The 11,889-nt window shown below is 36.7% G+C and overlaps 1 protein-coding gene across 1 annotated transcript in view; it reads left to right on the forward strand.

Annotated features, from left to right (window-relative positions):
- LOC107747557 (gamma-aminobutyric acid receptor subunit beta-1-like) overlaps positions 1 to 8,814 on the forward strand; it is a 26,393-nt gene extending 17,579 nt beyond the window's left edge. Inside the window, exons 5-9 of the mRNA XM_016562133.1 lie at positions 1,450 to 1,532; positions 5,647 to 5,781; positions 6,598 to 6,750; positions 6,880 to 7,130; positions 8,390 to 8,814. Coding sequence (XP_016417619.1) covers positions 1,450 to 1,532; positions 5,647 to 5,781; positions 6,598 to 6,750; positions 6,880 to 7,130; positions 8,390 to 8,737 — 970 coding nt within the window. The 3' untranslated portion in view covers positions 8,738 to 8,814. The remainder of the gene's footprint in view (positions 1 to 1,449; positions 1,533 to 5,646; positions 5,782 to 6,597; positions 6,751 to 6,879; positions 7,131 to 8,389) is intronic.
- The last annotated feature ends 3,075 nt before the right edge of the window (positions 8,815 to 11,889 follow it).

The raw sequence follows: 11,889 nt of genomic DNA on the forward strand, positions 1-11,889 counted from the left end.
AGACCCCCGAATATGCCCGATCAGAGTTGTGCTGTCCTTTTTGCAGCAGGGGTTGGAGCGAAGGCTGTCTCCCTCCACCCTTAAAGTCTACGTGGCTGCCATTGCTGCCAGCCACGACCCCGTGGAAGGGAAGTTGGTGGGGAAGCATGACCTGGTCATCAGGTTCCCTAGGGGGGCGAGAAGGCTAAATCCTCCACGACCCCCCCCTATGACCTCTCTGGAGTGCTCACAGCACTACAGCAGGGCCCATTTGAGCCTTTGCAGACAGTCGAGCTGAAGTTTCTGTCAATAAAAACTCTGCTCCTGCTTGCACTGGCCTCCATCAAGAGGGTAGGGGACCTGCACGCATTTTTGGTCGACGATTCCTGCCTAGAGTTTGGGCCGGCTGACTACCAGGTAATCCTGAGGCACCGGCCCGGCTATGTGCCCAAGGTTCCCACTACTCCCTTCAGGGATCAGGTGGTGAGCCTGCAAGCGCTGCCCCCGGAGGAGGCAGACCAGCCCTGTGCATCTGCTGCCTACTTATACTCACGCTGTGATCAGCGGCAGCTGGATGCAATAATCGCATGCCAATGTGCATTGGTTCGTTTAGTTTACACTCGAAGTAGATTGGTCTCTCTAAGCAAGATCCCAATTCGTCGGTCACCGACGTGACGTCTCCGTTCCCTCCTTCAGGGAACGAGGGTTACATATGTAACCGAGACGTTTCTTTACATTAGGTTAGATTTATGCTAAAAATAAGAAAAACATTTTTGTAAAATAAAAACATTTTTGTAAAATAAATACACTTTAATATCTTATGCAATTTTGCTTCTCAAGATTATAATACTGCGACTTAAAAAGAAAAAAAATCAAAAAGTGTATCAGTTATGGTATGTTAAAAAACTCTCAAGAAGAGAATAAACGTTGAGTAGTCACTGTTAAAATGCCAAAACATAAAATATTGATTAATTACTAAATCAATATTAAAATATTGATTAATTCAAGTCAAGATTCATGTCTTTCTGCAGAGGGAAAGCTTTCCCTACATAGTGCAGAGTTAGATATGCAGGTTTTGTCTGGCCGATATTCCCTCTCTCTCCATCTTGCTCAATACTATATAATTTATATCTAGTGTACTATGCCTTAGGGGTATGGACATGTGCTGCTCTATAGCAGTGTGCACATATGAGTGTGCCTATAAATATATGTGATAACTGATTAGATAACCATCTCTCTGCCCCTCAGAAAAACAATACAGTATAATAAGGTAAAAATAAAGTGTATTTTTGTTGGGGTGGAAAGGAAACATGTATTTATCACTGTTTGTTAAGAAAAAGTGCTTTATACCAAAACTTGATATTTTTTATATGAAGAAGTACACGTGCTTGTCAAATCAATATTAGTTCAGCATGAACTGCTTGATTATAATAGTATTGTGTTGTGTTGTTTTTCACCTCATATCTGTAGGATAACTACCACAGCTGCTTGTATGATGGATTTGCGCAGATACCCGCTGGATGAGCAGAACTGCACGCTGGAGATTGAAAGTTGTAAGTGCTGTTTGTGGTTTAATCTTTAAAGGGTTAGTTCACCCAAAAATGAAAATTAGCCCATAATTTACTCACCCTCAAGTCATCCTAGGTGTATATGACTTTCTTCTTTCAGACGAATCCAGTCGGAGTTATATTAAAAATGGTCTTTGATCTTTCAAGCTGTTTAATGCCACTCAGCAGGTGTTGCATGAATCCATCCAAAAGCAGTTAAATAAAATGCGCCCATCCATAAAAAAAAGTGTCTCACACGGCTCCGGGGGGTGAACAAAGGCCTTCTGTAGCGAATCGATGCGTTTTTGTAAGAAAAATATCCATATTCAAAACGTAATAATCACTTTAATGTAGCTTGCGCTCACTGTTGTACACTGGAAGCAGTTCCGGGGGAATGACGTATGGAGGTCAGCTTTGCGCATGTGCCGCTCAGGAGTGACGCACGCGGAAGCGCAGGGGAGAGATCAAAACAAAACAACAGTCACTAATTAGAAGTACCGTCTGAAAGAAGAAAGTCATATACACCTAGGATGACTTGAGGGTGAGTAATTTATGGGCTAATTTTCATTTTTGGGTGAACTAACCCTTTAACAACCATTAATAACTCAGTTGGCTTAATCGCAGTTTATCACTTATATCAGTAATAACTGTGGAAAAACCCTATAGGAAGATAATTCAAATTCATTATAGTTTTGTACCTGATGAAAACATCGAATAGACAAAAAGTGGCTTTTGAATCAGTTTAGTTCCATAGTTCCAAGTAACATTCACAAACAGAGTCGCAAAGTTGTGTGGTTGGAACTACAGCTCTGTGACCTGTGATTTGAAGCATAGTTTCTAGTTAGTATGATGTGAATATAGAAAATAAGCAAGCTGACATGCTGTACAATCTATATTGTTCATATACGTAAAATGTAATTTTTAATCTTTTAGTTAGTCATGAGAATGAAAGTTTTGTTTTTGAAGAGTGTGCATGGGCAGATATAGAGGTTCCCTCTATTAACCCGAGGGAACCCTCAGTATGATGTAAGAGGAACCTGTGATTGAATCAAACATCTGAAAATAAAGCAAAACAACAGAAAACAAAAGCAGCAATTTAGTCTTCCAATGCCATGTTCATTATTTACAGCAATAATCTGACACTAATTAGATCTCAGTTTGCAGAAGTTATTACTCCACTACTTGTGTGACATCAACAACAGTTTTATATTGTTGAACCAATGTGGTTCGAACAACTGATGTGTGACCAGAGCTGGGTAGATTATTTACAAATTGTAGTCTGTTACTGATTACAGATTTTAATCCAACAGGTAGCTGAAATTGTCCGCACACTTGAAACATCCAATCAGACCAAAAAAGGTCTATCAAAAATATAGTTTTTTATTTTCCATATGCAAAAGTGAAAAAGTGACAAAAGTGCAAAGTGTCTTAAAAACAGACCAAAGAGCAGACGTACCATTAAACGTACCATATTGATATAAAAAAGCAACGAGAAAGAATTCCTTGAAATATTTCTTTCTTTCTGTCTGTCTTTGTGAATATGGTATTACACAGTAGAAAGGAAAATTTTTTGAAATGTTTAGAAATGGAAATTTAAAAGAGGAAAAAAGAAGAATTAGAAAAAAATTATTTTATGAATAATTTACTGGCATTGTGGGAATATGTAATCATGTAATCCATAAAAAAGTAACTGTAATCTGATTATGAGAATTTTTAAATGTAATATACTCTTAATTACAAGTAGATCCAGATACATGATACAAATCTAAATCCAGATTACATGTAATTAGTTACTACCCAGCACTTTGTGTGACAGTTACTACAGTTTGTGAAACAGTCATGACTAGTTAATTTTTCCAAAGATGTATAGTACTATGGTGGTTAAGCAGCGAATTGTATGGGAAACGCACCCCAGGGCAGACTTGGGGGCCATTCACACAGGACATGTTGTTGTATTCTGTATTTGTTGTATTGTTGTATTCTGCTTTTTTTAAAGTACTGTATGTACATTCAGCTTTTGCATCACATCTTTTTCAGCATCTTATGCATTTTTAAGACACACGTCTTAAGCATTGAGTGTTTCCTGAACTCTGTTACTTGTGTTCCAACTTGCTGTTCTTAATAATATGAACATGTCCTATGTGAAAGGCATCACCTCTGAAGAGGTTAATATAGTAAATATAGTAATTCAAGCTTGTATTGCTCCTTAGGTAGGAAAATTGCCTCACATTATTCTTTTTAATTAACTGCACTAAAAATACTTTATATATATAGAATGAATCCAGAAAAACATTTTTATACAACACAACTATTACATCCTAGATCCTACCAACATGAAAGTCCAGTTGTCACTGAAAGTATTACATAAAGATGCTGAAATTTCTTTATTGCATGCAATTGCAAGCAACAGTTGCAATGCAGCAAAAATACTGGTGCAATCAGTTGTGTAATCATAATGCATTTATGCATCATCTCTTTTATCATGACAAACACCTGCAGAGAATCAGGTTGTGTTGACTAATCTCTCTGTTTCGTCTTTCTTAGTCTCTGCGAATGTCTTACTCTGTCACTCTTTCTTTTTGCTCTCTTTCATCTCCTCTACTCCATCTCTTTTGCACTTTGTCTCTCTCGGTGTGACAGACAGTGTTTGTAATTGGGTGTCTGCTCTGTTGGGCAGACAGCTGTAGCCCTGCGAGGCTGCTGTCATGTCAGAGCACAGCTTGAAGGAGAAACCACAACATCACAGCAGACATAAACCATGTCACTTTCACACGGTAGACATAAACCATGCCACCTTCACCACATACACATCATCCATGGGACAAGACAAGATCAGACTCACTGTAATGTAGGCAAAAATACTTTCCACAAGTAGGGTGTTCTTAAAGAGATAGTTCACCCAAAAATGAAAATTATGTCATTTTCTCCCCCTCACGTTTGAAAATAAGGACCATTAAAATATTTATTAAAGGGGTCATATGATGCGATTTCAAGTTTTCCTTTCTCTTTGGAGTGTTACAAGCTGATAGTGCATAGATAAGATCCCTGAAGTTGCAAAGACTAAAGTCTCAAAATAACTTCTAGTGATTTAATAATTGAAGACAGAATTGTCCTTTTTGGGCAAAATATCCCTTATTTTTTTTAACAAACCAAAATTAGAGATCTCAGTACAGCTTAGTTATAAACATTAAAGCATCAAAAACTACATAAAACAATAAAAACGTAATTTGCCAGTTAACAAGGTTGCAAATTTAGCTTATGATCAAATTTGTAGTTATTGATAAACTTATTTCCTATAAATTATAGAAAAATAATGGATCAGTTTTCATATAATAACTTGGGCAATAGTTACAGATATAGATATATATGCAGTATAGTCAATCACACACAGGGTGCTTTTTGAGAAACTTAGATGCTTAGATCTTTCATTGAATTTTTTTTTTTACATGTTTGTAGGAAGAAAATCATGTAACAGGGTTTAATGCAAAATGTGGAACAGATAAATATTATGGTTTTGTTAGTGGACTTAATATTTAAATACAATATTTTTACAACAAGTGATTTGAATATCAATTTACATTATGCAACAACAATACAACACTGTTATTTTGGTACAGTTAACAGGCTAACAATCATTTTGGGACAGTCATGGGACACCCTATTTGTAGAAAACGGCGACATTTAATCAAACATCACAAATTTGACATGCGATCTCAGATTCAAACATTAAAGAGGAGAGGACTTCAAATGACAGAAAAATTCAGAGAGCATTGCAGAGTGGGAAGAGTAGACCTTCATGAGGATTATCGCTGTGCTTCAGTCACTCAGGACTCTAGGCTGATGTTTCTTTTGATTGAACTTAATGAAGAACAGGGAGAATGGACTATCACAAGACTTCATCCTCTAATTAAGCTTTAATGTTCTGCAGTACTGTGCTGTCCTGGAGATAAGCGCAGAGTCTGCAGGGACAATCTTGTCAGTTAGACCTGGACCAAACCTCTCACAGAAGTGTTCTCACTGTAATCACATGCTGATTTACACCACTGACAGAGGCAGCTTTTCCCATGCTGTTTTGTGACTGTGTTTTTCTGAATGTTTCTGTCCCTCTTTTGTCTCTCAGATGGCTACACCACAGATGACATTGAGTTCTACTGGCAGGGAGGAAGTTCAGTGACAGGGGTGGACAACATTGAGCTGCCGCAATTCTCTATTATTGATTATAAAACACTGTCTACGAAAGCGGTGTTTGCCACAGGTGCAGTGCGCTCCCTGCATGTTCATGAGATGAATAGACTTTCTTTCGAGATGAGTCAGCCCTCGACTGTCCTTCAGAACTACTGTATGCCAAGATTACCTTCGGTTCACAACTGTTCAAAAATCAATCTTTCAAATGAAGTTGTGTTTTATTTGTAAGCACAGAAAAATGATATGTGTGTAGTTGTAATGCTGTTCTGATATTAAAGACATGATGCAGTTTGCTGAGACATAAAGTCTGGTCCAACATGCAGCTTGTTCTTGTCAAGACCCGCCAAGTTAGTAATCTAAAATGTTAAATGACCAACCACAATGTATACTGTGTATACCAGCAGTAAGATTTTTTTTTTAAATAAATTAATTCTTTTATTCAGCAAGGATACATTAAAATTGATCAAAAGTGACAGAAAAGTTCTAAAACAGTTTCTGTTTGAAATAAATGCTGTTCTTTTTAACTTTCTATTCATTAAATAATTCTGAAAAAAAAGATATCCTTGTTTCCATAAAAATATTAAGCATCAAATCAGCATATCGTAATGATTTCTGAAGGATCATGTGACTTTGAAGACTGCTGAAAATTCAGCTTTGGCATCATAGGAATACATTTCATTTTAAAATATATTCAAATAGTAAACAGTTGCTTTAAATAGTAATGATATTTCACAATATTACTGTTTTACTGTATTTTCGATTTTTGAGTATAAGAGATACATTAAAATATCTGACTGACTCTTTGAATTCTAGTGTACTGTAAGGTTTCTCATCTGAATGTGTTTTTGTGTACTACACTGAAAGTACTTTCATTTCTCACTTTCAGGGTCATATCCTCGTCTGTCTCTCAGTTTTAAACTGAAGAGAAACATTGGATATTTCATCCTGCAGACCTACATGCCTTCAACATTGATCACCATCCTGTCCTGGGTCTCTTTCTGGATCAACTATGATGCTTCCGCTGCAAGAGTTGCGCTAGGTGTGTGTTTGTGTGAGCACACTTTCGTTGCACTTTCTCTTCACCTCACTTTTTCCCAATACTTCTTAAATTTACTTTTGATGTCAACCAGTTTCTAAATAAGCTTTTTCAAACATTGTAATACTTTAGGAATCACCACCGTTCTGACTATGACCACAATCAACACTCATCTTAGGGAGACTTTACCCAAGATCCCTTATGTGAAGGCCATAGACATCTATCTGATGGGCTGCTTTGTCTTTGTGTTCCTGGCCTTGCTCGAGTATGCCTTCGTCAACTACATATTCTTCGGCCGTGGTCCACACTTGCAGAAGAAAGTGGCAGAAAAAGCTGCAAAAAGCAACAATGAGAAGAGTCGCTTGGAGAGTAACAAAGTTCAGGTGGGTCTAGGGATGCACCGATCCAATACTCAGTATTGGTATCGGCTACGAGACTGGCATCTTCTGCCGGAACGGGTATTTGTCAGAGGAGACCGATCCAAATATGATATTCTGCGTTTAATATTCTGTTATTGTTAAGCCCCACGAAAAAAACACAAAGTTCTCGTGAACTATATTCCAAGTGTTTTAAAGCTGTTCCATAGTTCAATGTTAGGTACAGTTGAATATCCAAAAAAGTCAAGTTCACGTAAACTCTTCTCTCCGCTGCGGCTGTCAGTCATCCTCCATTCAGCGCTCAAACTGTGTCGCGTTTGGTTACGACAGTCCAAGAGTACACAGTAACTGAAGTTTAAAACTGTTAAAAGAAAAGGCTCAATAAACTATTACACAGATATCACAGATAGCATCAGTATCTCTTCTCTTTGTACTTCTCTATGCAGAGCGCTGCACACTGTGACTGCGTGTTGCTTCAAGCGCATCATTCTGAGCATGGGATGCACATAAGTGCTTCGTGCCGCTTTGTATTGAAGCCTTTCGTATTATAATACTTTTGCGCAATGAAAGACTACTAATAGCCTTTCTTGTTCTGTCCTATCATATGTTGCTGCCTCCATTACTGTGCTATACATTTAAAAGAAGTGTCTTTTAATTTATAGTATATATTTATAAATAAATATATTTTCTTGTTTTTCATGAATGTATTTTAGAGCAATGTAACATTTTACCAGATTTAGTCCTACACTTATTCACTTATATTTGTTCCCCACTAAATAGTGTTATTTCACTAAATGTTTAGATTTTATAAAATTATTGTGCACTCGTGATTTTTCTAGAATAACTTTTGCTGCTGAATTATCCACTTACGTAGTTTATAATAGTATTTTTGTCATAGATTTTGATTATATATTTTTTCATTTGTTATTTTTCTTTAAAATGAAGTTGTCTATATTTAGTAGATTGTGTTTAACACACAAAACAGTGATGGACAGGTTAACACACTGATGTATAGAAATTTTATCTTGATTTAAAAAAACAGTGCTGGAATCGGATCGGTGGTATCAGTGCATCCCTAGGTGGGTCTTTGACCCTTTAACCTGTTCCACATTTACTTCAAGTTGCACCAATTTAATTTTTTCATTACACTGTAAAAAATTATTTTTTTCAAAGTTGCTGTTGGTTTTATGTATAAACCTTTTGTAAGAAGAATCACTAAAGCTTACCTCTTTTCTTTGCTTATGTACTCTTTTTTTCCATTAAAGGTTGATGTACATGGAAACATTCCCCTGACAAACCTTGACCTGCGCCTTAGCGGGGCAGAGATGTTAGGTGCTCTTGGGGACCCGAGGAACACCATGTTCTCTTATGATAGTGCCAGCATCCAATACCGAAAGCCCCTTACAGGTCGGGACCTCTACGGCCGGCCCACTGCCTCTGTCGAGAGGCCAATGGCAGGAAAAAAGAGTCGTCTAAGGAGGCGAGCCGCTCAGCTAAAGGTGAAGATTCCAGACCTGACAGACGTAAACGCCATCGACAAGTGGTCACGTGTCCTCTTTCCCATCACCTACACCTTCTTCAACTTAGTATACTGGTTGTATTATGTCCACTAGGGAGCAGCACTGGCTCGACCCAGCCATTCACACATCAGGTCAGGCTCTCTTACCCTCCTTGTGGTTTTGACCATCAGTCAGACAGGAGGAGGAGGTGTATTCGGTAGGTAAACTATAAAGCATATATCAAATAAATCTGTTATAATTTTTAAATAAGACAAAATAACTTAAAATGACTACCCAACTTTTAAAGCTGTTTATTGTAGATTATGTCACAAATATTAGTTTAAAATTGTCACAGATTTTTTCACTTTGCTTCTGTAGGATCAGCTTCACTGACTGCAGAAAGTACAGCTTCACAATGGAGAGAAAAAGGCTTTTCTTTAGAGACGACTGACCTGCAGCTGTAGACAGGCTTAAATCTTTAAAACAGCATTTGGAAGTTGATTTTATCATCCATCTTGCATATATTGGAGGACTGAAGGTCTTAAAGGGATGTTCTTGGTTTATTACAAGCTGTATTGACAACATTAGTGGTATAAATTTCATTACAACAGAAAATAATTTTAACTAATCCCTCAGGTTTTATAATAAATAATTGCAATTGGGAAAGGAATTACAAATGACTTTTGTCTGGTACTTTTATACACTGTAGATTTAATTAAAGATTTATCACTTTGTTTTACAACAATGCAAGCATTTAGGTATTTTTTAGTGAAATTGTTTCTGTTTGAGGTCAATATGACCCTGGCAAAAGATTAGGAAGATTAGTAAAAGTCTTGAAGTGTCAGCCTAATTCTGTTTGGTATTTGTGGTATTAGTATTTAAACGTGGTTACAGTAAGACACTTACAATGGAAGTACATGTGCCAGACAATTGAAATGATAATACCACATAACATAAGTCATTCATATTGGCATGACATGCTGGTAAATACGGGCGATATGCTCAAGGATACCTGAAATTGATGTACCAGTTGTACTCTGCTTACATGGAGCAAGCTCCACCTGCAAGACTAAATGTACAGTATCATATACTTTTATAGTTACTGAAGACAAGTTAATTTACCTCTAACGAAAACCTGGAACATTCCTTTAAAATCAAGACCTTCTGCCCCAGTTTAGACACATCACATACTGTAGATTAAACCTGTTTGTCTTAGTAAGACTTTAGCAACTGTGCTACCAAGAAATGGGCAAAAGAGCTCATCGTTTGGGTTACAGTATTTATAGGGCTTGGCTAAGGCTACACTTCAAAAAAATATTATCTGTCTATATGTAACACACTTGTTCTCTATTATCAAATGTAGTCAGCCTGCCAGGAACGGATGTCCTTACATCAGCATGACGACACATGATGACAAGCAGGATACGAGTTTAAAGTCCTCACAGTGTGTACATTTGTACATTAAAACAAATCAGGTATTGAAAGATGAATGATGTCATCATGTTTTTCTCTACTTTTTCTTATAAACCAACAAATCCTGCATATTTCATTCATAGCAGCAGTTGAATTTTTTACTGTAAAGCCCAATATATAAAATCCAGATTCATTAGCAAGAGGTTAAAAGACAAAACGGTTTCAGGAAAGGGATATATTATTTCCTGTTGTTCAGTATTTGACTCAGCATTCCTAACATTATTGCAATCAAAATGTAGCTATGATTTTAGATATGGGCATTGTTTTAGGGATGTAGTTATAACTATTTATATAGGAAGTGACTTCACAGTATTTACCTTTCACATTTGCATTTTAGCTTTAAACTGCTATTCACTGTGAGTTATATATTATCCAAGCTCACCAAAATGGCTAATAGGACTTAATAACAAATTAGATTTTTCTTCTTTATGGCTGAACTTGTGCCTTTCAAGAAAAAAAAAAAGAATTTTAGAGGGTTTAACATACAACAGCAGAGTAGAAATATTCTGAATGGATTTCCACTTTTCTATAGAACAAATATTACTTAAGGGTGCCACACATAATTAAAAATAAAGGTACTTTCAAGGGCTTTTCAAATGCCCTGCATTAATATTCAGTATAATATTAGAAATACATCAAATGCATTTGGCATGTTAATAAATTGCTTGCATTGCAACACTCTTTTTGTTTCAGTGACAATCTGACTGGGACATGAGCTGCTCAGTTTATTGTCCAGGAGTGAATTAACTTTACGAAATTCTCCATTAATGCTAATCAAAGACTGGCAATGTAAAAACAAAGCATATTCACACGCTCCAGCCAGAATCAGCATGAATACACAAACACGGACACATAAAAGTTAAGTTATATTTAACTTTTGATAGGCCATCTATCATTCATACATGGTGTTTTGGCTTGAGATGCCTACAACAGCAAATGCCAAAAAAAAAAGGATTTTTAAAAACAGTATCCTATTATCTGTGTATGATTTCTGTAATTGCACTCATGCTATCGGCCAGTGCACTTTCGTGTAGATGTGGAGTGTGTTGAAGGAGAATTTACTGTCACTGAATGAGACAGGGTGTTTGTATTTGAGTTTATGTATTTAAGCCTAGGACTGCAACCACAGTTGTTCTTAAGGATACTTTATTTTAAATCATAGACATTTTGAATGAATTCAAATAAAATATCTCACCAAGCATAATGTGAAGAGCTGATTTTTGTACTCGATTGCTTTTTTGTTGCATTACCACATGGCATTGGTGTTTTTGTGAGCTGGGAAGTCTAATAATCAATTATGGACACTGAAAAGGGTTAATTGTTCTCATAAACCAATCACCCTTGCCTCTTCAGGGAATGAACCTATTAAGATGATCTGACAGTAATGAAGACAAAATTCCATTCATACAATTTACTTGATTTAATCCACTTCAACATGTGCACACCAAATCTATTAATCAGGATTACAAGTGAGTGGTGTCACATGATCGCGTCAAAAAGTCTGGGGGTTTCTGCCTTTTTTCTGCCTATTAGTCATAGTGTTGACTTGCATTGGCAAAAACTCAAGTGTTCACATTCAATGTTTTTAGTTACTTTATTTAGAAAGGCAACCTTTTGGGGTGTGAAATCAAAATGCATTTGCATTTCATGGAGAATTGAAAGCAAGATCTGTGGCAGGCATTTTGCTTTTCATAGTGCAAAATACTCAGCCTCAAAACGACCCTGCCACCATTACTTAGGCAACTTCGCACACCAAATCTATTAATCAGGATTACAAGTGTGTGGTGTCACAT

Source organism: Sinocyclocheilus rhinocerous, unplaced genomic scaffold (genome assembly GCF_001515625.1).
Source record: "Sinocyclocheilus rhinocerous isolate Xijiao unplaced genomic scaffold, SAMN03320098_v1.1 scaffold469, whole genome shotgun sequence".
In the NCBI taxonomy this organism is placed as follows: Eukaryota; Metazoa; Chordata; class Actinopteri; order Cypriniformes; family Cyprinidae; genus Sinocyclocheilus; species Sinocyclocheilus rhinocerous.